Here is a 27,819-nt window from a genome sequence, read left to right on the forward strand (position 1 = left end):
GGCCTCAGCAGCACTGAGCACAGGGTCACTTCCCTCGTCCTGCAGCCACACCATGGATGCTGTTGAGGCACAGTGACATTATCCACGGGCCTGTCTGTGCTTCTGGCTCAGTGCTGAGAGGCAAAAGCTCTGTGAAAACCTAATGAAGGTGTAATATTTGAACCTTTCATAAAGCACAGGTTGAGTTAAGAAAATGGAACAGTGAAGCGACAGCTTTGACAGGGCGTTATTCTGTATTTGTAAAAGCTCCCTGCTCTCATCCCTCACTGTGACCCACCCGTGCAGCAGACCTACTCCTTGATGGGAGAGAGAGCATACATAGATCACATCCCTATAGCAGGGAATGTAAAATGTATGAAACTACATTAAAAAATGAGCAATAGAATGCCAATACATAATGCATGTACATAGACTTTATTTAAGATAAAATATATCAACCAAGAAAGTTAATTGTTTTTGTCTGCATTCATCCCTCTATAATGTTATATATTTTGGGGTGAAGAAAAGATAAGGACACTCCATGAGAAGTTGCATTAATTCTTTGGTTGACATGTTTTATTAAAAAGAATAAATTCAGTTGCGTTTTTAAAAAGAGAGAGAGAAACTGCCTTTGTTTTTTCCTTTTTTTTTTAGACATTTACATATTTCGTGTATAAATATTTTTTCATAAAAACATCCAAACAGAGAGGGTGTGCTCCACAACCACTGCACAAAATATATTACAGACATTTATATGGATGGCAGGAAGGGAGACAGAGGGCTGAAAATTTCCAGGCACCCAGTGATGGATGGTGGACGAGGCTTCCCCTGACGCTTTATTGAGTTTCCGATGATTATCTCTCTCAGAGACATTTTTTACAGATGACGGCCGAGCTGTCACAACGGACCATGGGGGAAAAAAACCAACAATAATAACACTTTAATCTCTTTACTGCACTGCTCCCTAGTATCTCAGATTCATCTTCCCTGACGCACGCAGTTCATTATCCTGCTCCTCCCTGGGTAGGAAATGACGACAAATAAATAAATATACATACTCACCCTGTGTGCTTGGAGAAAGGACCCAGGGAAGAAAAGGAGCCAGGGCATTAATTGATCTTCCTGGAGGGACTGTGGTTCATTAGTGGACTTGCTGGGCTTGGACAGCATCAGGTATTCATCACAGCATTTCTCTCTTCTGAACTTTTCAAATCTCCTGGAAATCTTTTGATGGCTCTTAGGAGGGACCATGAAGAAGTCCCTGTGGCACACCCGTTTTCCAGCTCTGCTTGCTTTGCCGTAGCACAGAGTAAGGTGCTCAGAGCACTTGGAAGCTCTTCCTGTCCCTGAATCTGGGTCTGCTGAGTTTTGGGTACAGACCCTTTCACCAAGGAGCTGGACACACCTCCAGGAGCAGAATTTGGCCCACCAGGTGGGTAGTGTTCATTTGAATGGAGATAACACATGACAGTCCCACCATCACTCATGCTCCATGGGGCAGGGTATTTATGGGGCTTCCTCTGGGCAACCTCTGCCATTGCCTCACCACCCTCACAGGGAAGAATTTCTTCCCAATATTCAATCTTATCCTGCCCACCGTTAGTTTGAAGCCATTCCTACTTGTCCTGTCACTGTCTGCACCTTTAAAAAGTGACTCTCTCTTATTTTTTTTTGCTGGTGACTAAAGCAAAGAGTTTAAAATCCAGGTTTTCTAAAGCCTGATCCTTAGAACAGCTACAGGAGAGCAGAGGTGCTGTAGACCCTTCCTGCAAAGCTGTGCTCTGCGACACATGGACTTGTGTGCTGGAGACTCCCAAAATCAGGAATTTGCTTGAAGGTAAAGCCATAGCAGAGCAGCATTCTTTCCTGTCGCAGTTTCCTTTCTGTTTGCTAAAATCATTATTTAGATTGGATATTGCGAAGAAATTCTGCCCTATGAGTGTGGCAAAGCCCTGGCACAGGTTGCCTGGAGAAGCTGTGGCTGCCCCATGCCTGGAAGTGCTGGATAGAGCTTGGAGCAGCCTGGTCTCTTGGAAGGTGTCTCTGCCAATGGCAGGGGGGTAGAACCAGATAAGGTTTGAGGTCCCTTCCGAGTCAAACCATCCTGTTATTCTACAATAAATGGTTGGAAAAAGGCTGAGGTATTTGCTCAGGTGTTCTCCACCCACCTCCTCCCCTGCCTGGGCACTGTGTAGGCAGTCACTGGGATACATGGAAACCATGTTGTCTTTATCTCTATTGCTGCTCAGTGGAGTGGGGACAATGGCCACCAGAAACCCCCAGTGGGGTCCTGGTCGTCCTAGAAAAAGACACGAAGCCCTTAAGAAGCTTCCTGCCTGGTAAGGGGTGGTGGGTCCATGCTTCTGCTGCACATCCAGATGAGCAGTTCTGTAGTTATCTCAATGAGCTGAGCTTTCACTCTTTGTCCCTTGCAGTCCTTGTCACCCGGGAGGATGACTTCAACAACCGTCTCAACATCCGAGCCAACTTCAAGGGCTGCACAGCTCTACACTATGCAGTTCTGGCTGATGACTACCTGACAGTCAAACTGCTGCTGGATGCAGGTGAGTTTTGTAGTTCCACCCAGCTCATGGGCCAGGAGCACTTCTGAGTCAGCCCATCCCACAGAACTGTCAGGTTCAGACACAGGCCACACACACTCTGTCACTGTCACAATTTAGTGTGATTTGCTGTCTGCTTTCATCTCTTTACTTTTTGGTTTCTGTGTTCCCATTAATTTCCAGTGTTTTTTCTCATGTGCTTTTCGTGGCTCTTCTCACCTTAGTCATTGAGTTTTCCCTTTCTTCCTGCAGTTCAGCAGCCAGAGAATCATAGAATCCTGGAGTGGTTTGGGTTGGGAGGAACCTTGAAGATACTCCAATTCCAACCCCCTAGCATGGGCAGGGATACCTTCCACTGGACCTGGTTACTCCAAGCCACATCCAACCTGGCCTTGAACACTCCCAGGGGTGGGACAGTCACAGCTTCTCTGGGCAACCTGTGCCAGGGCCTCACCACCCTCACAGGGAAGAATTTCTTCCCAATATCCAATCTAACCCAGCCCTCTGTCAATGGGAAGCCATTCCCCCTTGTTCTGTCCTTCCAGACCCTTGTCCAAAGTCCCTCTCCAGCTCTCTTGCAGCTCCTTTAGGCGCTGGCAGGAGCTCTAAGTTCTCCCTGGAGCCTTCTCCTCCAGGCTGAACACCTCCTGCTCTCTCAGCCTGTCTCCAGAGCAGAGGGATTTCAGCCCTTGGAGAGCTTCTGTGACCTCCTCTGGCCTTGCTCCAGCAGCTCCACACCCTTCTGATGTTGAGGGCCCCATAGCTGGACTGGGTGTCCAGATGCCCCCATTGGTGTCTGCTTAGATCATTTTCCTCTTGCAGTATTTACTCAGGTCACCTGTCATGTCCCTGATGTTCCTTTGTGGAATGGAAGAGTCCCTGCTGTGCCAGAAACAGATCTGTTCTGTGGACAAGGCACAGGATAGGTGCTGGTACCCAGGTAAAATTGTGGACGCTCAAGTACAGTTGGCACCAGGACAATGCAGCTCTTGTGAGAATTGGTAGGAATTAGCTTATGCAGTTACTGGTCCTCCTGGTTAAATAACAGGGCCCTTCTCCTTATGGAGCCTGCTTTGCTCTCATCTGTTGTATACTCACCTGGGCAGCCTGTTCAGTGCTCAACTGTCTTCATGGGGAAAAAGCTTATCAGCACTAGTGGAGTAGAATGAGATGCGTTTAGCCAACACAATAGGAATGTGCTGCCATGACAACGGTTTTTATATGTACCCTCCTGCTGCTCCTTCTGGGATGATATTTGTGACTGCTGTGCTGTTCTCCAGAGCTGGCATCTGCTTAGTGTGTACCTGCACCTGCGCAGTGCTTTTACCTTGTTCCTCAGACCACCAAGCTGGTTCATAGTTCTGGTCCATAGTTGTGACATCCTTTGTCCTCAGCATTCCTTCTCCTCCAGCAATTTCAACAGCTCTCTTCCCTGCGATATCCCCAAGGTCACCTGGAGATGAGCCAGCTGCAGCAATGCTGTGCCTGCCTCAGGTATATGCTGCCAGCAGCCTCTGCCAGGTGGAACATCAAGTGGCCACCTTTCCCAGCCTGGCCCTGCCAGAGACGGGCTTACTAGGGTCTGGCTGGCCAGATGCTGATTCTTGCGAAAATTTGAGGAATGTTGTAGTCTTCGTGGTGTGGGCATCTCAGAAGTTAATTTTAGGGAAGCAGACAAGTATATAATGGTATGACGTGCTCACATAAGGCTCATTCCTTAAGAAAGCAGCTAAAAAGATGATGGAAAGTAGCATCTGTGGTGCAGATGGGATGAGGAAAAATAATTGTGGCAACACTGAACTTTGATACTCATCTGTACTATATGCTTATTATTTTTCACAAATAGAAAATAAGAGTGAAAGGGTGAGATTCTGTAGCACTGAACTCCAGGTGAGGGTTTCTCTGGGAGCCTTACAGATACCAGAACCCCAGCTTCTGGCCGTAAATTAACCCAAAAATAAAGGAGCCAATGAAAGAAAATCTATTGCAAAGGGAGGGTTCCATGGGAATGCTTGCAGCAAAGAGAGCTGAAAAAGCAGGCAGCTGCTCAGGAAGCTGTGGGGATATGTGTAGATGGTGGCTGGGAATTCCTCAGACAAAAATACTGGCCCAGATTGGGTCCTGACGTAGAAGCCCCTCTCTGTGTTCGCAGCACATGTGGACATTGTGTGAACTTGGAATCTGGAATGGTCCCAGAGCATATGTCTGTCTGCATGTCTGTTTCATGGACCGACAGCATGTGCTCAGTGGTCACCTGGCCATGGGCACTGGCAGTCAGAAGGAACTGCTCCAACAAGACCTCTGGGATCCCACAGTTGTGGGCAGGGATGCCCACAGGAGGAGTGGAGTGGAGTGGAGTGGAGTGGGCTTTACCTGCTTGAGCAATGGGTTGTGAATGCGCAGACCTGGAAGGGCTTTGCAGGAGAATGCAAGGGGCCCTGGGGTGTTACAGAGAGCACCCCAGGGCAGTGGGGTTGAAGTGCTGGAAGAGTCCTTGTCATAGCAATATTGGGAACAGGTATGTGCAGACAGAGTCTGCACTTCTTGAGGCTGGAGAGTGTTTCACATATGTCATGGTGTGAATCATAGAATCACAGAATGGTTTGGACTAAACACCCTCAGCTCTCCCAGCCTGTCTCCAGAGCAAAGGAGCTTCAGCTGTCGAAGCACATCTGTGGCCTCCTCTGGACTCACTCCAGCAGTTCCAGGTCCTTCTGATGTTGGACCCCAGAGCTGGAGGCAGCACTGCAGGTGGGGTCTCACCTGAGTAGGGCAGAATCATCTGGATAGCATTTTCTACAAAGATACCTGCTTCTCTTTTCTGCCTTGGAAAGCCTCCTTGCATGACACATATTATCAGTTGATTGTAAGTATCAAGGCAGCTCCTTGGTTATCCTAAGTACAGGTAAAAGATGGGTGCAAATAAGTGAAGTTGGCACTAAAGAATTTTTCCATCCTGAATAAATCATTGTAAGGAGTAAATCCAGCTTATTTCTCCAATTGTGCCCTGCTTAGCTCTCTGAGTACTGTTCTAATCCAGGCCTCACTTCACAGAGGCAACTGTTCTTTTTGTTCCAGAGATGTTTCTGTATCTCTGTATCCTGGATCCACTGCCATCCCTGTGAGTGGCCCTTCCTCTGCCTGGTGCCCACAGAGAGTTCTTTGTTTGTAGCAAAGTGTCTCAGCTCAAAAGAACTCACTTGCATCTCAGAAAAAAAAGACAATCTGTGGGACTGTGTTTGTTTGGGTACAAATGGAAGGATTGTGTGAAATCAAAGTGAAAATTCAGAACTTAGCCAGAAAATGTGACACACACTCATCACTGTTCCATTCTTAATCCAGCCCCACAGAAATCCTTCTGGTTCCGTTTCAAGGGCCTACACCAAGAGTTCATTTCCAAGTGGAAGTCCTTGTCTTGCAGAGCATGTCCCAGTGCTCAGATCCTGGAGACAGCAACCCACCGGTGGGAATCTCCATTCGGTGATGGTGTGAAAGATCCCGTTGGAGCCCTGGTAGAACCCCAAGGCTGAGTTCACAGTGTTCCTCAGATTAATCCCTGTTCACCATCCACAATACCCACTTACCCTTTGCAGTCATGGTTAGGATGAGGATTTATGAGGATTATTTGCTAAATGCAATAAGCTTCACCTTTTGTCAAGTGGACTCTGAGCTGCTGGGGTGATAGCAGACCCTTTCCTGCCCTTTCAACAAGTTTTGATTTCCTGATGGGCACATGATAGGAGGATTTCATGGCATTCAGTGGGGGCATTCCCCTCCTCCCAGTTCCATGCAATAATAAAGCAGGGCATCCCTGCCTCCTTGTCTGTGTAATCTGGGATGAATATATGGCCAAGGGTCTTGGCGTGGAGATTGAACACCGTTCAGCCCTTTGTGAGGGTAATGTCCCTGTGCTGCCATTGACATCCGTGCACAGGGTGGCTCCTGGTTGTTGACATGGAACAGGCTCCGCTTGCTCCCTTCCTACACCTGCGTTTTACTAACTCTTCATTTAATCTCCCTCTAACTTCCCTCGATGGTACCCTGCCCTCAGGCCAAAGCCATTAACCGCCCAGCCCCTCTCTGCTCCAGCCACTTCCCTACCCCCCTGTTGTTTTTTAAGGGAAGCCCCCTGCACTTGCCCCTCACCCCATGTCCCTAGCCTTTTGTGGCCCATTCAGTGACTCGCTTGACCCCTCCAGGACCTTATAGCCCTGTGGTCAGCATGTGTGTGCCCAGCAGACCGCGAGACGAAGTGGCGGCTCTGTTGTCCTTTCGGGCAGTTGGTGACATTTCACAGTCCCCTGACCTGAGGCGACACCATAAATATCGGTGTTTGGGGAAGGGGTGGGTGAGCACTCACATCCACAGAGTGCACCAGTTGCTACTGCAGGCACAATCGATTCCAGGGACTTTGTGTGTGGCTCGGAGGAAGGAAGGCAGGCAGGGTCACCAGCTCGCTGGTGACAAAAGTCTCCTTGTTTCAGAGGGAGCTTTTATTATGTCAGTATTTAAGTGAAATCAGCAGTATTAGAAGGTGCAGCTTTCTGGCAATGGCGTAACCCTGCCATGGAGCACAGCCAACATCAACCACCCTTCTACAAATGGACTGCTCCAGAACCTGTCTCTGAAGTGCAGGGAGACAGAGGAGCTCAGGCAGGCACTGATTCATGTGTCCAGAGCAAGTCATGGAGATTGTCCGAGGGCTGGAGCCCCTCTGCTCTGGAGACAGGCTGAGAGAACTGGAGGTGTTCAGCCTGGAGAAGGGAAGTCTCCGGGGAGACGTTAGAGCCCCTGCCAGTGCCTAAAGGAGCTGCAAGAGAGCTGGAGAGGGACTCTGGATAAGTGCAGGACAAGAGAGGAACGGCTCCCCACTGACAGAGGGCAGGGTTAGATTGGATATTGAGAAGAAATTCTTTGCTGTGAGGGTGGTGAGGCCCTGGCACAGGTTGCCCAGAGAAGCTGTGACTGCCCCATCCCTGGAAATGTTCAAGGCCAGGTTGGATGGAGCTTGGAGCAACCAGGTCTAGTGAAAGGTGTCCCTGCCCATGGCAGGGGAGTGGAATGAGGTGGGCTTTAAGGTCTGTTCAGCCCAAACAATCTTGTGACTCTGTGATTCAGAGCTAGGGACAGCACTGCTGCTGCTCAGGGATTTGCTCTGCAGGTAAGTGACCCCTCTCCCAGCATGAGATACTGTTCCACTTTCACAGCCTTGTGCTGGGGGAAGAGTTGTCATAGCTGTGGTAACCTTTCAGTAAACTAAAATTACACTAGACAGAGCACAGAAGAAGATGCTGCAGGATCTGTCTTAGGTTGGAGCTTACAAAATGCAAAATCAGAATATTGTGAGCACTTCCTTCTGTATACACCTGAGAAACTAGGCACAGGAAGAAGCGTAGAAGTGAGGTTTTCCCTGGTGTTCAGCTGCTATTTTTCTTGGATCTCAAAATTCATTTCCAGGTGCTTTTCCAAGGTGTGTTTGGTGTGTGTGTGTGTCCATGCAGCAAGGGATTGTCTGAACTGTCATCTGCTGATATGTGGAAGTGTTATTTTCACACGGTTGTGTGGCAGTGCACTACTCTGCTTCTGCACATAAGTGGGTAGGGGCTTCTATTTCCTATTCTTGCCTAAAAGAACAGTTCCTTCCCTCAGAGTCTGACCCATGCCAGTTGGTGGGACTTCCCCTTTCTCTATCCCCACTGCAGAAACCAACACATGCCCTCCTGCCAAACCTGAGCAGGCTCCATATGTGTCCCATTCTCCCCAGTGCTCTCCTCATCCCTGACTGCCCTGCTTTCTACTTCCCATCTTCAGAAATCATCCTCTCTGCTCCCAGGTCCTCCTAGAGCCATCACACAGGCTGACCAGGCTGTTACTGCATTGGAAATGTGTAGATGCTAAAAGAGCTAGCAGAGAGATTTTCCTGTTTTTTACAGCCGCTTGTGAAAGTCTCCTTTCTCATGCAAACTAGCTGGGAAAACGGTTTGAAGTTTTGTAAACTATCTCACATGTGCACAAGCTGTTTGTGTTTTGTTTTCCACACTGGGAAAAATATTTTGGAAATGGCTGTTATGCTGTTCAGCCAATCTCTCTGGGAGGCGGATGGTCAAGCACCCAGTAGTGTTATGACACTCTTGCAAACAAAGCTATATAAGCTGATTTATATAATTAAATATAGCCACTTCTGGCCTTTGAACCCAATCCTGGACGGTGTTGTTCTTGGTGCAACAGCAACAGAAATGCCTCCTGCAATACATCCTTAGTGGAATCCCAGGATCACAAAATGGTTTGGGTTGTAAGAGACCTTAAAGCTCACCTCATTCCACTGCACTGCCATGGGCAGGGACACCTTCCACTAGACCTGGTTGCTCCAAGCCCCGTCCAACCTGGCCTTGAACATTTCCAGGGATAGGGCAGCCACAGCTTCTCTGGGCAACCTGTACCAGGGCCTCACCACCCTCACAGCCAAGAATTTCTTCCTACTACCCAATCTAACCCTGCTGTCTGTCAATGGGAAGTCATTCTGCCTTGTTCTGTCACTCCTTGCCCTTGTCCAAAGGTCCTCTTCAGCAATCTTCGAGTCCCTCATCTCTAATTAGATGGGAAAGAGAAGGAGGAAGAAACAAACATACATTTGTGAAAACATTTTAGCTGAAGCTGCAATAATCTGGTCTGCTGAACTCGATTTGCTGGTAAATTTAGCCCAGTGCATTTGTTCATAATGTTGCGCACTCCTCTCCTCAGTGCAATGTAATTGCAGGTCTTGTGACTAGGGTGAGTGATGGGTAAACAGATTATGGAGCCAGCATTGCAAGGGATGGGCTTTGGACATCAGAAAGCAAAAGTGCTTATAGTATTCTCTGGAAAAATCAGGTTCTAATTGGGCTTTTCTAACCCAATTAATTTCTAATTAATTACTGCATAATACGTCTTGGAGTGTTTTCTGTTGCATCCCAGATGAAAAGGGTCCTTTCTTCAAGAGGGAGAGTAAAGGATATCCCCAGAGAGTAGTGGGCTTTCAGGTCCCCAGCAGCCAGTTCCTGGTGACAGAGAGGAGATACCTTTGGTTTTAACACATCTGAGAAAGTGACATTGAGGTCTTGCTGCAGTCAGCAGTTACCAGAGTAAACACGTGCTCAGGGCAGAACTCCTCCCTCTCTACAACTCCCTGAGAGGAGGGTGGAGCCAGGTGGGGATCAGGCTCTTCTCCCAGGTGACAAGCAACAGGATGCGAGGAAACTGCCTCAAGTTGTGCCAGGGGAGGTTTCCTCATAAACTTTGTCCAGCACTGGCACAGGCTGCCCAGGGCAGTGTTGGAGTCCCCATCCCTGGAGGGATTTAAAAGCCTTGTGGATGTGGCACTTGGGGACATGGGTTAGTGGTGGCCTTGGCAGTGCTGGGGGAGTGGTTGGACTCTATGGTCTGGCGGGGCTTTTCCAACCCAGAAAATTCTGTGAAACTATTCTATGACTCTATGACTCAGGCTCTACAAACCACGCTGTGCAGAGTAAGGCTCTGCACAACCTGTGTGGCTTCCTCCCATTTTTCCTTTAGAGTAGCTGGGACAAGGTTTAGTTTGCAAGCAGGTCAGAGCATACAAATGCAGCCACTGTGGATGCAGCTGTCCCCAGGAATGTCCCAGCAGCTGGCTGGGCCCTTTTTGGTGAGTCCAGGCATGGTAGCTGTCCTGGGTGGTCTGCTGTGTAGGTTTGCTGCCCAGGCCAGCTGTCATGCCAGAGTGCCTGACTGTCTCTCTCTCTCTCCATGCTCATATTTACAAGGGAATGTGATAAATTCCGTATTGATTCCTTCTGTTGCACTGTAAATTTTGCAAAAGATGATTAAATAGTGCAATAGCATCTGTGAGTGCCGAGGCTCAATATGTTCTGGGCCGGCGTATCGATCCTTCGTCTGACCACAGCCAGTTCCACTCCCCACCATGCCAGACCAGTAATTAAAATCCTATGAAACTGGGATTTACAAACCAATCATCTCCCAGCATCGAGGCATCCAGCATCCCACTGTAGTGAGAGTAATAAGAGTCCAAAGTGCCAGCACATTTCTGTATGTGTTGGAGCACTTAGGAGTAATTTTCCCTTAGGGCAGGGGAGTAAATAGATCCCTCTTGAGGTGTTTCTGGGGACAAACTTGACAGTGACATCATATTTGGCATGAACTTAAGAGCTCTGCACACATGGGTATAGGGAGAGAGGGTGATGGATATATGGGAAGAGTATGATTCTGTAGTTTCCTCTCTTACCTTACAAAACAAGAGTCCAGAGTCAGGTGGATTATTTTCACACACAGTTGTCAAGTAGGCATAGACCAACTTACACTCAGGCTCCAGTAAAGCTACAGTGAAAGGTGCACACATTCAAAACATTCATTCATTCATTCTTTCCCTACTTCTGTTGCAACTTTCCCATTTGCCGTAGAATCAGAGCACAGTTTTGGGTTGGAAGCAACCTTCAGGCTCATCTTGTTACAAATCCTTGCCATGGATGGGGATACCTCTCACTAGATCAGGTTGCTCCAAGTCCTTTCCAGCCTGGCCTTGATCTTTATCACTTATGGAAACTCACCCCCTTAGGCTGACTTCCAGCTTCTGGTAAGGCTCAGAGGTCCTAGCTTTAATTCCTAAAGCAGGGGCTTCTTTTAAATCCTTTATTACCTGTGGGGTTTTTTTTACATTTCACTTGCCAGACCAAACACTTTATTGTGTTTTCTTCATCTCCCCTGGGCTTGGAAGGATGATGGTGTGGTTTATTCCTAAGATCCTAACTCTTCTTATGATAAGGACTTTAATAAATATCACAAGTTTCTTCAGTCTTTAACATCCATGTTTCTGACAGTTACCTGCTGCTTTGTTTCTAGCAAGATCCATGTTTTTCCCTTGTGGAACAAAGTTCCTTGACCATGGATTCTTTGCTGGATTTTCTGGTGAGGAAGTTTGGCATGAACATGTGTCCCATTGCAGTGTGGTGCTTAGGAGCTGAGGTTTGGAGAAAGCCTTTTGCTTTGTCCAAAGCTGAATTAAGGCTTGTGCCTTGTCTTGGGAGCTTTCTGCCTGCCAGAGCTCTTAGTCTCTGGTTTTTGCCAGTTTAACAATTTATTGGTGTTGTGCTCTTTACCCTTGCAGTCCCCGGGCTAGTTTTCAGTGTGTTGCAGTGCCCTTCAATCTCTCAGAGGGGTGAACCTTGTGCTGTATTTTCCCTGTTCGGTCAGGGCATTTCATTCTGTACAAATCCTGTGTCACTGGCTCATACAATTGCTTTTCTTACCTTCTTTTTGTTTCCAGTCTTTAATACCTGACCTCACCACTCTACCAGTGGAGCTCAGTCCTTACCTGCAGTCCCGCTTACATGCTGCTCAGACCAGCCTCCTCCTCTTCCTCTGTTCCAGCTTGCACATCCTGGTCCTGAACATTACGCATTACTGTTGTATTTGTCCAAGTACTTAAAGATTTGTGTTCAGTCTGGTTCACAAGGTTTGGCAGCACTGGTTAAGCTGCACCTCCAAGAGGACCTCTCCTTGCTGGTTGTTACGTGCCCTTGTCAGGATCTGACCTTCATCTCAGAGCTCTGGGTGTTGCTTTTCCATGTAAACTCTACTCCAGAAACATGTAATTCTTAGTTAAGTCTAAATCCTTCCTTCATAGAATCACAGAATGATTTGGATTGGAAGGGACCTTAAGCTCATCCGATTCCAACTCCCTGCCATGGGCAGGGACACCTTCCACTACACCAGGTTGTTCTAAGCCCCATCCAACCTGGCTGGACAAACTTAGGTTGGAAAGGCTTCTTGTTCTTTGAGAGTGAGACCACTGGACCAAGGGAGCACAGATCCTGCTCCCCTAGAGCTCTGTGAGAGCTGCTGCCAGCCCAGGGCTGTGCATTAGGCAGCACTTGATGTGGTGGAACTGGAGCTGGTGCAGGTGAAATGTGTGTGCCCAGGTAGACAATAAGACCAAGGACATCTTGATTTGTGTCACCAGTAGTGTGGCCAACAGGACCAGGACAGTGACTGATCCCTGTACTGGGCACTGGTGAGATCGCACCTCAAATCTTGGGGTCAGTGTTGTGCCCCTCACAGGAGGAAAGAAGTTCAGGGGGACCTTCTCACTCTCTACTGCTACTTGAAAAGAGGTTGTAGCCAGGTTCTCCCAGGCAACAAGTGACAGGACAAGAAGAAACAGCCTTACATTGCACCAGGGGAAGTTTAGGTTGAGTATTAGAGAAAATTCCTTCCCTGAAAGTGTTGTCCAGCCCTGGCGCAGGATGCCCAGGGCAGTGTTGGAGTCCCCATCCCTGGAGGGATTTAAAAGCCTTGTGGATGTGGCACATGGGGACATCCTGGTCTGGGGTCATGGCCATGCAATGTGTCCACTTCCAGCATCCTCAGCAGCAACCACCATGGGCTTTGGCACTTCCAGGCTCCTCTTTCTGGGATTTAGTTCCCTTCAACAGAAAAATTAGTTTATTTCCCACCCAATTCCGGGATATTGGATCCAGCAGAATCTGCTGCAGGGAAAGGGATGCTCCCCAAGTCCCCCCAGTGTGCTGGAGCACAGGATGGGTCCAAGATGGTGACCTAGCAGAAGGGGTGTTCACAGAGCCTGCTGAAAGATCTTGAGGTACTCCTGGGTGCAGTGCCATGACGAGCAGAGAGAAGTGCCCTCAGGTTCATCCCTTCTGCCTGTGCCCAGGCCTGTACCTGTCCTGCCCAGGACCCTCCACTCAGGACAGACTTGATGCTGGGGTGTTATATTGGAGAAAATGGCTTTGTACTGGTTCAATGGCTTTATACTGGGGAGAATGGCATCCCTATTCATGGCAAGAGGGCTGGAAATAAGTGGTCTTTATGGTCCGTTTGGACTCAAACCAGTCAGTCATTCTGTGATTCTATGAATGGTTTTATAGTGGGGAGAATTACTTCATGCTGGGAGAATAGTTTTATACTAGGGAGAGTGGCTTAATGCAATGGCTGTATTATATAGGTGGGGATTGATATCTTCTCCCAGGTAACAAGTGATAGACAGGACAAGAGGCAATGGCCTCAAGTTGTGCCAGGGGAGGTTTAGGTTAGATATGGGGAAAATTCCTTTCCTGAAAGGGTTGTCCAGCCATGGCACAGGCTGCCCAGGGCAATGGGGGAGTCTCCATCCCTGAAGGGATTTAAAAGCTGTGTAGTTGTGCCACTTGGGTTAGTGGTGGCCTTGGCAGTGCTGGGGGAGTGGTTGGACTCAATGGTCTCAGAGGGCTTTTCATACTTAAAATGTTCTGTGATTCTGTCCTTGTCAAATGGCTTTATACTGGGAGAATGGCTTTCCCTGACTTTCCTAACTGAAGCACTGCTGTTTTCTGTGCTGGAGACTTGCCCAAGCACTTGGTTGCCACCTCCACCATACTGTACCTTCTGGACACCAAAGAAGGAAGAAAAGAGACATTGAACGTTTTGGGGTCTTGTCTTTTCGTACCACAGATCACCACAGGCCACTGCTGCTGCCCATCTCATTTGCAGGCAGGACCTTCGGAGGGGCACCGGGATAGGGACTGTCTCATGCCAGTTCTCTGTCCCCACACCCACTCCTGAGAACAGCTCAGGACCCAAACAGTCAGCTGAAGGCTACCTGTGGGTATGCCTGGGAGCAGGAGTTTTCACACCATCTGGCTGGGCTATGAAACAAGGTCCTCAAGAGTGGTTTCCTTGTCCCAGTGCTCAGGGCTTTCTCAAGCTGTGATCTGTCCGATCTTCAGAGCAATGTCATTCTCTGGTTGTCCATGTGAGGCTCCAATGCCACTGTGTGCCCTGTCCTGTTAGAAGTGTGAACCTTGTTTTGGCTGCAGCAGGCTCAGATCTGCTGCTCTTTTGCCCTGGCAGGATGGAGTGACAGGAGCAGGGTCTCGGGGCTGCTGAGGACACAGGAAGCATTACTGGGATGTTCCTCCAAGTTCTGTCTGTGCCCTTTGGCATTCTCCTTTCCCTCCTGCCATCTCTCTCTCCTCTTGCCGTCCCCATCCCTATCCTGACAGCAGTGGGGGACCCAAGTACCAGGGTCCGCTGCATCACCAGCTCTATTGACAGTTATCCAGAATCTGAAGGAATTCAAGACAAATTGTTAAGAGGATGGAGTTAATAAAATTTGAAAAATCGAGGCCTGTCACTCCACTAAACTTTTTTCGATCCCACTGACAGAAACATATTTCCCCAATGAGTGACCTTCTGCAGCTGCTGCAGCACTACAACACTGGGCGGGTGAAGGGAGAGAACCCCCACGCTATTTATCAAATATTATCAGCCGGGGCCTTCTAATATGAGCATGGAGGGTGGGAGGAGGCAATGGGCTTGCACAGCCTGAGGTGCTGCCCAGGTGTCCATCTCCAGCTACAGACAGCGAGTGGGAGGTGACAAATTGCCTTCTATTAAGTCGTGGAAGGTTGACGTCCCCTTGGATACTGCTGCAGCCTGTGGCACAGGGTGGGAGAGGGCAGGAGAGGAGGTGGGGATGTGGAGTGGGGTCAGCCGGGGCGCTGACAGACCGGTGGCCCTTTTACCTTCTATTAGCAAGCCAAGTGATACTGTTATTTATGGCAGCATAATATTTTATTGCTGCCGGTACTCGAGGTTGGAATCGACCAGTTATAGGAGTCGGGTTCTATCAATTATTGCAGCAATTAGTCAAGTCGTCAAAGCCATTAACAGGGGGATTAGGCCAATATTGGAGAGCCATTATTGATAGATCCAGGGCAAAGCCAAACAAACCCTCCATCAGAAATGAGAGCAGGCCTAGCCTCGAGGATGTCATCATTTGGAGAAGTCAGGAACATGCCCCACTGCTCACTGCACAGACCCAGGTGGGTTTTGGCGGGGGGGGGGGGGGGGGGGCGTCATGGGAGCAGTGTCTCTTTAACATATATGGAGCAGCCGGCCCCAGCAGTGTGCAATCTCACCTGTCTTGATCATATTCTTTATTTGTCAAGACAAGGCTTGCCATAGAAATTAGTCTGTGTCGAATGTTTATGGAGCACATTTTTCATTCTGTAAGCAAATATAGTTCCCTGATGCCAGTGCCTAGGAATGGCTAATCTCTCTGGCTCCGCTCCCACAGACTCCCCTTACTTCATTCATCTATACTGATTGCTGCTCACTGTTACTGAGCACTCCTGGTGCTTTGCGCTGTCTCATGGCACAGGAGCAGTTTGGCCTGCCTCTGCCAAGGTTCTTGTCTCACTCCCATGTTTACATCAGGATCACAGAATTGTTCAGGGTGGAAGTGACACCAGTGAAGTCATCTGGACCAAGTGCCCTGTGCACACAGGAGCACATTGCACAGAATTGCAGTGGAAGGATTGGGATGGAAGACATCCCGGACCTGCTGAGCACAGTTTTGGGCTCTTCCTCCACCAGGCTGCTTTCCAAGGCTTGATAACTGGTGGGATGGTCAATTTCAGCACCAGTTTTGGGGGTTTGGAACCAATTTGAAGGTTCATTCTCATAACTCTCCGGGTTAGGAGCTGTTGTGGGGTCATGGAATGCACCAGTGTTAGTGACAAATCTTTGCCTTGGAGAGAGCTCCTGAGATGCTGAGAGTCAGAGATGAATCCCAAGGCCTTGTTTGCCCCTCTGGCTATTGCCCATTATCCCTGTCTCCTGGTATCACCAAGTTTCCCTCCATATACTTCTCATCACTGCAACTGGACCAGTTTGACATAGAATGCTCTTCTGCAATCCAGTGTATCTTGGAGGGAGAGCTCTCTCCGTGTGCGTGTGTTTCTGTGGGGTGCCCATCTGACTCACTCCGCTTCAGTCCTTGGGATTTGTTTGGTTTTTTTTTAATTAAACTCCACGGAAGGGTGTGGTTTCCCTCAAGAAGTGCTCCAGGGACTCAGTGGGGCAGCTGGCCTGCAGGCAACAGCCAGCACCAGCTTCAGCTCCAGCTTCAGCTCCAGCTTGCACAGGCAGTGTGTCCAGTTGAAGCTGTAATGGTCCCATGTGGCTCCCACAGGACTGAGAGTGGGTGCTTTTGTGAGACTGTATTTCCTTCTGATGACCATGTGCTCTCATCCCCCCTCAGCAGCTCTTCCCTGACAAGCCAGTTGTTAGCAGTGACAATCCCTCTTCTCCGTCCCTGGAGACCCGCACTTGTAACCACTGGTTGTACATTCTCTCTTTCTGATTCAGACACCCTCCAGAGAAAACGTTAGGAGGGGACACAGACAGGATGTGCTTCTTGCTCCTTCTGCCCTAAGACTGAACTCTGAGCTCCTCATCTTACTCATTTCTTGTGCCATCAGGTGCCAATCCCCTGCAGAAGAATGAAATGGGACACACACCGCTGGATTACGCCCGTGAAGGGGAAGTCATGAACCTTCTGAGAGCATCAGAGGTAAAGGTGAGCCTGAGATTCTGGCCAATTTGGATTTCCTTTCCCACTACAAGAACAATTTTAAAAGAGATATCATGTGGATGTGGCATGTGGCATGGATTAGTGGTGGCCTTGGCAGTGCTGGGTGAGCAGTTGGACTCGATGATCTGAATAGCTCTTTTCCAACCCAAATCATTCTATGATTTTATGGTGCAAGTGATGGAAGACCACCTTAGCACCCCTACAGCTTCATTCTTTTCCAAAAGAAGTCTGTAAAAATTAACGACATGATGCATAAGAAAAAAAACCCACTTCTGTAGTATTTTAACTGTGGCTGTGGCTGTGCCCTCATCTTCCAAGTTACCATTTCTCACTCAGGAGTGACCTGCCCAGGACCAGTAATGCTGCTCTGTAACCCCTGGATTCAGCAAAATCCAGAGCCTGTTTTTACTGTATTTTCTGAAATTCTCTGTCAAACAAGCAGGGCTGAGAACCCAGAGTCCAGCTGTGGCCTGGGATCCAGTGTGTTCGTGTGCACCAGTCTAAGGCAAAAGACACCCATTTCCATGGTGGGGTCTCATCCCGTCAGCCTCACTGTCTCCTCGAGCAGCTGGAGCACACCGTGTCCCATTTGCTTTAAAGAAGGAAAAGAAACATATTTGCCATCGTGGTTCCAATAAAAATGCCAGGAATCAGTACATTTGCAGAGCAGTGGGCTATTAGATAATGAGGGATCTGCAGCTAGATTTCAGGGATATTTTAGTTTAAAATTCCTGGGCAGAGGCCTTGTTTGGTGAATTACCAATGGGTAGGAGAGGCCATCGCAGCAGTGATGAGTGATGCCTCATCCCTGGAAGTGTTCAAGGCCTGATTAGATGGGGTTTGGAGCAAGCTGGTCTGGTGGAAGGTATCTCTGTCCGTGGCAGGGGTTGGAACTGGGTGAGTTTTAAGGTCGCTTTCAACCCAAACCCTTCTGTGATGCTTTGTGAGCATCATCTCTCCAAGCAGCGCAGATCAGCTAGGGCAAGGGACTCCCTGCATCCCAGAGAAGGGGCATTCCCTTGTCACCAGACCGCAAGAGCAGGAGCTGAGGCACAAGGGGACCAGGTTTGTTCCTGGCTGCAAAGTTCCTCTGACATTGTGCACCTCAGTGTTTTTTCTATGGGTTTGGAATTTAAACTTGCATGCCATAAACCTGAGGTTAAGAACTTACCCACAAGTGGAGGATGAAGGTAATTAAAACTGTGTCAATTACTGCACTTAGGAGGTATTACCATGAGCTAAACCCACCAGGTGTCAACTGCTACACTCTCTGTGCTCACCTCTGAAAGTCATTGCTCAGACAGGACTTCAAAACCTCATTCCCCAGCGCTAAACCTCGGTCCTAAGTAGGGACAGAGTGATCTTTCCTCTGGGGCTCTCCATACTCCTTCCTGGCAAAGGAAATGCTGCCATGGCTGTCCTCTGTGGCCCTGATGGCTGCTTTTGTAGCCAGCAGCACTATGTGGTCACTTGGGCAGTTCTGAGAGCAGGTTTTCATAAACTCATGAAGGAAGGAACATTAAAGCTCATCCCATTCCACCCCACTGCCATCGGCAGGGACACCTTCCACTAGACCAGCTTGCTCCAAACTCCATCCAACCTGGCCTTGAACACTTCCAAGGATGGCACAGCCACAGCTTCTCTGGGCAGTCTGTGCCAGGGTCTCACCACCCTCACAGGGAAGAATTTCTTCTCAATATCCCATCTAACCCTGCCAAGCCATCCCCCCTTAACCTATTTCTCCAGGCCCTTGTCCAAAGTCCCTCTCCAGCTCTCTTGCAGCCCCTTCAGGCCCTGGCAAGGGCTCTAAGGTCTCCCCAGAGCCTTCCCTTCTTCAGGTATACACCCCTAACTCTCAGCCTGTCTCCAGAGCAGAGGCGATCCAGCCCTTGGAGTACCTCCGTGTTCATCATCTTCATTATCCATTATCCCTCCAGCATCCCTCCCAAGTATGGTTGCATTTATGGGAAAACACTCCAAGGGAGGAGGTCCATGAGCACAACACCAGCAGAACCAACCCTTGGCATAAAACCTGCAAAGGGTGACAGTGTCTTCCACCTTACAGGAAAAAGAATTTGAAAGATTAAAGGAAAGCAGGATATAAACTGATCAGCTCAGAAGATGTCAGGGACATGAGCTGTGACAGCTTTGTGGAGGTCTGGAGAGGGGTTCTTCCATAGGAAGGGCAAAATAAATCCTGAGGTAAGTCTTGCAGGTTTAAAGAAAGGTTAAAATGAGCTTTCACTGCCCCAAACTCCACATAGAAGGTTGTGCCCAGATTAACCAACAGCCAGTTTGCAAATAACCAGAAGAGACATTTTTCTCATGAAATATGCTTAAGTCAGCAACCTGAGGATGTTCAGGATGGGAAAAGAAGCATGTGAGTCACAGCTGGAGGCTTGTTTTCTTGGAAAGGTCTGTCAAAGGTGACTCACTGGGATGAAGCACACCAGTTCCTGGTCAGGAGGTCTCACACTGCTGCTTCCAGAAGGGGGTTAGGGAAAGGGCAACTGTGTGCTCTTCCTGGCTGAAGTATTCCTTAAAAATCCTTCAGCAGACAGTGATGGAGACAGGGGAGGTCACCAGATGGGTCTGACAGGGTGCAAAGAGGAGCTGAATGGCAAAGACAGATTTGCAAGAGCCAAGCTCAGTCCAGAGGCTGCTACCCCTCCAGTGACAGAGGAAAGACACCAGTTTCAAGGGCTTTTCCCTCCCTTTTAGTCATAGATACACGAGTGCTTATTTAAATTTCTTCAGACTGTTCACCACTGCGAACCAGCTTAAGAGTCCTCAACACAAGGCAAGTGTGGTCTAAGCTCAGGAAAAGCACACACACAGTTGTGGTTTGATTTTTTTTTTAAGGAATAAAGGAAATCAAAATAAATTAAAAATACATATGAAAACTCCTTGTTATTCTGTCACAAGGATATGTAAATAAAATCTATGGGATATGTCCATCCCGTAATAGTTCTGCCTATTCATTCTCTAGCAGTGATTAAAATGAGCAATAAATTCTCAAAGACTCTCGGTGGAATGTGGCTGCTGGGGAGGATGAAACCCCGGGAGCACCAGTTCCCCCCCAGCTGAATATTCATCACAGGCTGGCTTGGCAGTCTGGTGGTTTATATACAAGTACAATCATCTTCCTCAGGAACAGCTCCAGAGATATATTTCCTTTCTCTCCTTCAACTATTACTTAAGCATAAAAACCAAGGCAAGTTTCAAACTGTTCAGGGCAGCTTTCCTTACTGGTGCTGGGCTCAAGAGAGCATTTATCCAGCAGATAATTCTACCTCTCCTGCTGGTAAAAGGTTCAGTTATTTTATTCTCCACTTTTCTTCCTTAAAAAAACATGTGCTGGCAGCCCAGAAGCCCCCTGCGTCCTGAGCTGATCCCACAGCATGGGCAGCAGGGAAGGTGGGGATTCTGCTCCTCTGCTCCGCTCAGGTGAGACCCCACCTACAGAGTTGCCTCCAGCCCCAGGACTCCCAACATCAGAAGGACATCGAGCTGCTGGACCAAATCCAGAGGAGGCCATGGAGATGCTCCAAGGGCTACTGGAGCCCCTCTGCTCTGGAGACAGGCTGGGAGAGCTGGGGGTGTTCAGCCTGGAGAAAAGAAGGCTCCAGGGAGACCTTAGAGCCCCTGCCAGCGCCTAAAGGAGCTGCAAGAGAGCTGGAGAGGGACTTTGGACAAGGGCCTGGAGTGACAGGACAAGAGGGAATGGCTTCCCACTGCCAGAGGGCAGGGTTAGATTGGATATTGGGAAGAAATTCTTTGCTGTGAGGGTGGTGAGGTTCTGACACAGATTGCCCAGAGAAGCTGTGGCAGCCCCAATCCTGGAAGCATTCAAGGCCAGTTTGGTTGGACCTGGAGCAACCAGGTCTAGTGGAAGGTGTCCCTACCTGTGGCAGTGGGGTTGGAATGGGATGGTCTGTAAGGTTTCTTAAAGTCACCCTTCTGTGACTCCATGACTTCCATGCCCACCCCAGTGACAGGCAGACAGCTGTTACCACCTGCCGAAGCACAGACTGAGTCCTTCTCTTTTTAAAAATTAAGATTTCTGATGCTTTTGACCTCACATCAGGAGGTGAGTGCAGAAGTCCAGTTGCCTCCAACATAAGAGCAGAGCACTCCTCCCTGTGTTGCTCTACAAGCAGGTAACATCACTGTGCTCCACTTAAGTGCTAGTGCTGAGCCAGACAAGTTTCATCAGGACAATGGAAGATTAGCTGCCAGAGGGTGAGGACATGGTCCCCACCATCACCATTGCACACCACAAAGTGAGGAGGTGGGAACGGCTAGATATGTATGGAGAGAGAAACAGATGAGAAAGGAGTGCAAGTTTGTGTCTTGTGTAAAGTCCAGGATTAGTGGGGCTTTTTTTTAGAGGTTCTGTCATGGATGGATCTAAAATACATTTTTCTTGCTGGGTTTTCTTGTCCCGGTGTCCCCTGCACAGTGTGAGCTCAGGATGCTCCAGGCCGGCAGCATGACCCAGCTAGGAGCTGTCTGGTAGCACTTCAGGCCCACTGAGTAGCTGGCATTAAGAGCAGGGCTCTCCAGAACAGATCCTGAGCAGAAGACCGTAGTGGGACAGCATGGAAAAAGCTCTAACACTGGTCTTTTACCCATGAAAGGGACTTTCTTCCTACCCAGGACTTGTACTATGTCAGTTTTCCAAGGAGGGAGGGAGAAGGCATTGCAGAGGAGGGGTGTCCTTTCCTTCTCTTCCTGCACATCTTCCCCACTCTCCATGAACCCATGAGAATCACTGGGTGTCCTAACATCACTGATCACATCCCTGCACCTTCCAAAAGGCCAGAGAGGAGGGAGAGAAAAGATTTGTCAGGATCCTACAGACAGACACAGATGTATGGTGAGATCGTACCCAGCGCTGGGGGGGATCAGCGCAGGCAGAATGTCTGTCCCAGAGCTGCTCCACTGGGATCAGCAGGGAAGTTATTGCTCTGTGTGAGGATCAGGGCTGATGGCATCTCTGTTACACAGGAGACTGATAGCACTGGCCAAAATTGGATTGTTTGCTATTTATTATTTTTTAACTTTTGTCAGAATCGCTGCTAGCCCAGGAGACGTCAGCAGCCTGGCTGGGTGTTATCCACTCTGGCTCCAGCAGCTGGATCCTGCTGCAACTTTGGCACCTGCCTTCTGGCTTTTTTAGAGGGTGTTTCCCCGTAGTGAGGTGGGTTGAATGACAGGGACTGTTCTGTGGGTGCAGTTACTCACTTGGCAAATCCCATGGGCTCTTTCTGTTCTGTCCTCATCTGAGTCTGGTTTTGGGGGATTAATCTTCCCAAGGCAATGGTCTCAGTGGGGAGTGGCCAAGCTCAGCTTGTGGCAGGAAGGGCTCAGCAGCACTTTCTAAAGATCTTAGAATCACAGAAGGTTTTAGGTTGGAAGGGACTTTACAGCTCACCTAATTTCATGGGTAGGGACGCCTTCCACTAGACCAAGTTGATCCAAGCCCCATCCAACCTGGCCTTGGACACTTCCAGGCGTGGAACAGCCACAGCTTCTCTGGGCAGCCGTGTGCCAGGGCCTCACCACCCTCACAGGGAAGAATTTCTTCTCAATATCCCATCTAACCCTGCTCTCTGTCAGTGGGAAGCCATTCTCCCTTGTCCTGTCACTCCAGGCCCTTGTCCAAAGTCCATCTCCAGCTCTCATGGATGTAAGGCATGGTGATACTCTGTCATCCCTGCAGGATCTGGTTGGAGTCTTTGAACAGGAGATGTGTGGATGGTAGGAAGACAAATCTAGGTGAACAGTCATGGCTTTATTTCCCAAAATAAACAGCTCCTAATGGTTAAGAGCTGTTGAGCAGTGCCATTGTTCCCTCCGTGTCACCAGTACAGAGGTAGTAGCACAGGGTCTGGTTTCCCATCAGCAGAGCCGGATCCCCATTCCCACTCACCCCAACCTCCATCCACAACAGATCCAGGAATTTCCCCTTGCTAGGGCTGGTGCATCCAGACCAAACTGCATCTGCCCTGGGGATGCTCTGGCTCCATGTCAGAGAGATCCCCATACAGGGCTCTGACATCTGTGTACTGACCCAATGCTTCATAAAGCCTCTGATCCCTATGTTTTCTTCCCTCCACAGTTCCAGGAGGAACAGCGCAGGAGGGAGGTGGAGGAACGGCGGAGATTCCCACTGGAACAGCGGCTAAAAGAGCACATAATTGGTCAGGAGAGTGCCATAGCCACAGTGGGGGCAGGTAGGACCCTTCACATGCTGGTGACTCTGCCCTCCCACACCTCTTCCACAGGGAAGACAAGCTGTTCCCTCAAGCCTTGATCTGAGGCTGCCTCTGGGCAGGTCTGCAAGGTTGCTGGGGAACTGACAGTGGATGCCCCATCCATGGAAGTGTTTGAAGTCAGGTAGGATGGGGCTTGGAGAAACATGGTTTAGTGGAAGTTGTCCCTGCCCATCGCAGAGGGTTGGAATGAGATGAGCTTGAAGCTCCCTCCCAACAAAAACCATTCTGTGATTCCATGAAATCAAGGCTCCAGCAAGCTGGGCTGGGTTTGATTTGCCAGTCCAAAGCCTCTGGATTCTGTCAATAATTCCTGACCCATCCGTGCATCCCAGTTAATGCCTGAAAATGGGACAGCAAAATAAGAGCTGTTGAGGCCAGGGCAGAATGACAAGGAGCATGCTGTCAGAAACACAAACCCATTGCCTTTAGTTAACAAAGAGGAGCCCAGTGTGAGCTGGGAGCTGGGAAGGAGCCGGGAAGGAGCTGGGAAGGAGTCTATACTCCTGCAAAGACAACAGGCACCCTGTGTGTTCAGAGAGCGGCTGTGCCTGGGGGCAGCAGCCCCAGCTAATTGGGGAGCTGTGATTAATGGGCAGTGCCTGTTCCTGACACAGGTGGTGTTTCTGCGCATTAACGTCCCTGCCTTTATGGAGGTTTTTCTTATTGAATTATAGGGAATGTGCTTGATACCCCTGCAGCCTCGGGATATTGGACCAAAAGGTAGCAGGAGACTCTCTGTCCCCTCCTCCCTCCTTCCCTTCTGCCCTGTTTTTCTTTTCGTTTTCTTTTCTGTTTTTTGTCCAGAAGGATGAATTTCAAGGCAGGACTTTCTTTCTCAAGCACTTCCTCACTATCTTTGTTATTTATTTTGTGCCCAGCTGGTTTTCCTGCCACTTTGTGAACCCTACATCACTCCGCTCTGCCCTTGCCACTGCCATTTGCTGGTGAGCAGACCTGCCACACACCATATCTTCAGATCCACTGAGCCTGGCTGATATGTTTAATTTACAACTGGTGCCTTAATTGAATAATTGGATTTAATCGTCACTCGGTGCATGATCCAAACAGTCTCCAGAGGGGCTTAGCCAGGAATACAAAGAGAACGTGTGATCTGGGGTTAGAAGCACAGATCTGGAGTGATGGGGATAGAATGGAATCACAGAATTATGGAATCATTTAGAAAAACCCTCTAAGATCACCAAGTCTAGCTGTTATCTCAGCAACCCCATGCAAGGGGATGCACCGGGAATGCTGGTGGGGAGCTCACTGCAGCCACAGCCCTGACAGCATGGCATTACTGCCACAGAGGGAAAATCCTTCCCTGTTGCCTCCATAAGATACATCCAAGCCCTGCATCACTCTTTTCTGCTATGTGGAGCAGGACAGGACTGGGAGAAGGTGGATGAGGGTTAACTGATAGTAACTGGGCATCTCCCAGGGCACAAGGTTGTTACCAGTGCCTGACTGGGTGATGGTGGGAGGCAGCTTGGCCACCCCCCTCAGTGGGTGTAGATGTTCGGTTCATCTTAACAAAATCCCCATTAAATATTCCATCTCCTGGCATCAGAAACAGGCAGGTCATTGCTGCTGGCTCAGGAGCTGCTGGGATTCTCTAACTGGTACATGCAAATGAGCAGCTAAAAGGCTTAGGGTTCTGTTTCCAGGCACTTCCATAAATGGTTGAGCTTTGGATCTGGTTAGGGCTGATTTGCCTTTTCACTAAAAGATGCGGAGGCAGAATGGATCAGCAGGATCTCTCCTCTCTGAGATTAGTATATATATGTATGTGTATTTGTTTTGTGCTCTAATATCCTAAATATTATGCCAGGTAAAGAATACCTTTTTTTATATGGATATACCATGTTTGCCAGTCAGTGCTTACTTAGAGGTAGGGTGGTTCAAACCCACCACTTCCCCCTTTTAGGGTGAATAGACCTTGAGGATTGAAGCAATCTGTTCCAGCTCTTCCTGAAGTTGAGGAGGGAGGAAGGAAAAGTGTTGTTTATTTTTTAGGGGTTTTGAAGAAAGGGTAGTGCAGAAAAATCTACATTTTAATGATAAAATTCCCGATTTTGAGCAGGTGTGATGTTGAAATCAGTCAGTATTTCAAAGCTGTAGGAAAATGGATGAGCAGGACTATCATCCTGCTCTGGCCCAAAGAAAATTTGGGTTATTTTGGACAATATAGGATCCTTTATGAGGGCTGTTTTTTGATGTGTGTTGCTGCCTGTAGGTCAGGTGAAACTTTGCAAGGATGCAGCTTTGGTCTAATTTGGAGTTCCATAACCCTGAGCTGCCAGCAGCAGGGCTGGAAGAGCACTTCTTTGGGAATGCTGCAGACCCTGGAGCATCAATGCAGAACCTGGGTGGAGGCAATGATCCCACAGCAAGTTTGGCCCCAGAGCCTTCACCCCGTGGTACCCCAAACCTGGACGGGCCGAGGAGCCCTGCAGAATGAATTGATTTGATAAATGGACATTTATTACACTCACAAATTGGCTGAAACCAATTTCAGTCACATCAAGTGCTGATAACTGCTGGGGTATTGATTTGTGTAAAGTAATACAGTGAATTTATCAGTTCAATAGCAGGCTGAAGGGCCTCTTGGAGACGTAGGGCTGCAGTCACACCGTTACAGATGGACGAAATAAAGTGAGAGCACGGCAGCAATGCCAGGAACAGCTCCACAGAAGAAGGCCCCAGCGTCATCATCATCAGGCTCTTGTTTTGGACATTGCGGCTGAATGTCATAATGAGATTTCAGCACAGCAGTGTGACCTCCCTCCTGGTATTTATTTATTTATTTATTTATTTATTTATTTACTTCTGCCAGGAGGAAGGAAGGGGGCAGCTTTCCCAGAGGCAGAGCATGGATTTCATGCTTGGGTGACAATGAAGAACAGTCAGCGTGGCCAGCAGCTACTTTGGGAGTACAAACTCCAAGGAGAAGAGTGCTCCTGTGGCTTTCCTAGCTGAGACTTTCATCCTTGGAACTGGCATTGATGTTCTGCCCTGGCCCAGGGTGGGGCTTCTGTTGCTGCTGCTGAAGCTGAGCATTGCTCTGGCCTGGGATGGAGCTTTTGTTCCTGTTGCTGAAGCTGAACACTGCACTGGACAACCTGGGAGACCCTCCTCCAGCCCCAGTCATGGAACCTAGGGAGTAGTATCCCTTCCCTAGGGATATCCAGATTTTTTCAGTTTTTCCAAACAGTTTTTTCAAGAGTGCTGTGTGCTGGAATAGCTCATTGTTTTAAGGCTGCTTGTAGAAAAGCATTTACACCTTATCACTCTGATGGTTTGACTAACCTGCTGACTAGGGATCAGGGAATGGTTTGGGTTAGAAGGGACCTTAAAGCCCATCTCATTCCAACCCCCTGACATGGACAGGGACACCTTCCACTAGACCAGGTTGCTCTAACCCCAGTTCTGGCCTCGCCTTCCAGGGATGGGTCAGGCACAACTTCTCTTGGCAACCTGTGCCAGTGCCTCACCAGCCTCATAGGGAAGAATTTCTTCCTAAATATGATGCTCAGCATCTTCTGACAGAGATCACATGCTGAATCTCAAGCTCTTAACTTTATGGTAGTTTTTTAAGGGGTGCCTTATATCCGTGGAGTTGCTTTGAGCATTTATCCATAAACTCTGGCATCCTGCTGCAGAGGGGAGGGAAAGAAGGCGGCACTTAACCCCACTGTCTTTGGACCCTGAACATGCTGACCCTGTGAGTGGTCACTCCATGCCCCAAAGCAGAAGTTTATTACTTTTATTACCTTTATTACCATTATTATCTTAGCTGAGATAGCTGCAGGAATTATCGGCAGTTGTGTTACTCCCCATCAATTTTTATGAAATATCCCCACCCCAGGTGTTTGACCTCCCGTTCACTGCTGTAAAGCACAGAGAAGGAGCATGTGCAGCACTGGGAAGAGCACACAGAGGGATGCAGCACAGACCCTTCTGTGCACCTCCCTGCCAGTGGCAGAGCATTTTCTCCTCTTCATCTCCTGCGGTGGCTGTTTCCAGGGGTGACATGGCCAGTGAGCAGCTGAAGGGCAGGACGGGATTCCCACCAGGCTTTGGCCAGGATTTTGGACAGAGCCAGATCGCTGGCTGAAGCCAAGCTGGTCTGTTGCGCTGATACGCCCAGGCAGGATGAGACAGAGCCAGGCACCAGCCAGTGCTGCATCTGGCCCTGTGCCCAAACTAATTTAGACTTGCCAGGAGTCAGGACTCATTAACATGGCCAAGGGGACAGGTAATGCATCTGCCTGTGTCCAGGCACGGAATGGCAAGTTCTTGCAGCACTGGGGTCCAGCTCCCACTAAATGCACAATCCCAGTGCTCAGTCCCATTTCCGAAGGGGTTGGAACTGTGGGTCTTCCAACCCACACCCTTCTACAATTACGTGATTCTACATGCCTTAGATTTAAGGTTAAACTGGGGGTTTTTTTATATTTGGGCAGCGATGCAAATCTTTATCTTCATCCTGAGCTACCACTGCCTTTTGGGAAGCCCTCCTGGCTTTCCCTGCAGACTTTACAGGGATTAGGAATTCAGTCCCACTCTCTTCCTAAGTGGCTGCAGTGGTTAATCA

At 48.9% G+C, this 27,819-nt stretch overlaps 1 protein-coding gene across 4 annotated transcripts in view; it reads left to right on the plus strand.

Moving 5' to 3' along the window:
- Positions 1 to 27,819, plus strand: part of CLPB (caseinolytic mitochondrial matrix peptidase chaperone subunit B) — a 74,112-nt gene that overhangs the window by 29,307 nt on the left and 16,986 nt on the right. For 3 of the 4 annotated variants that reach the window (XM_039557077.1, XM_039557073.1, XM_039557059.1), the window contains exons 5-7: positions 2,415 to 2,543; positions 16,832 to 16,929; positions 23,069 to 23,183. In XM_039557077.1, coding sequence (XP_039413011.1) covers positions 2,415 to 2,543; positions 16,832 to 16,929; positions 23,069 to 23,183 — 342 coding nt within the window. The remainder of the gene's footprint in view (positions 1 to 2,414; positions 2,544 to 16,831; positions 16,930 to 23,068; positions 23,184 to 27,819) is intronic. The other variant, XM_039557066.1, reaches the window with a different exon arrangement.

Source organism: Corvus cornix, chromosome 1 (genome assembly GCF_000738735.6).
Source record: "Corvus cornix cornix isolate S_Up_H32 chromosome 1, ASM73873v5, whole genome shotgun sequence".
Taxonomy (NCBI): domain Eukaryota; kingdom Metazoa; phylum Chordata; class Aves; order Passeriformes; family Corvidae; genus Corvus; species Corvus cornix.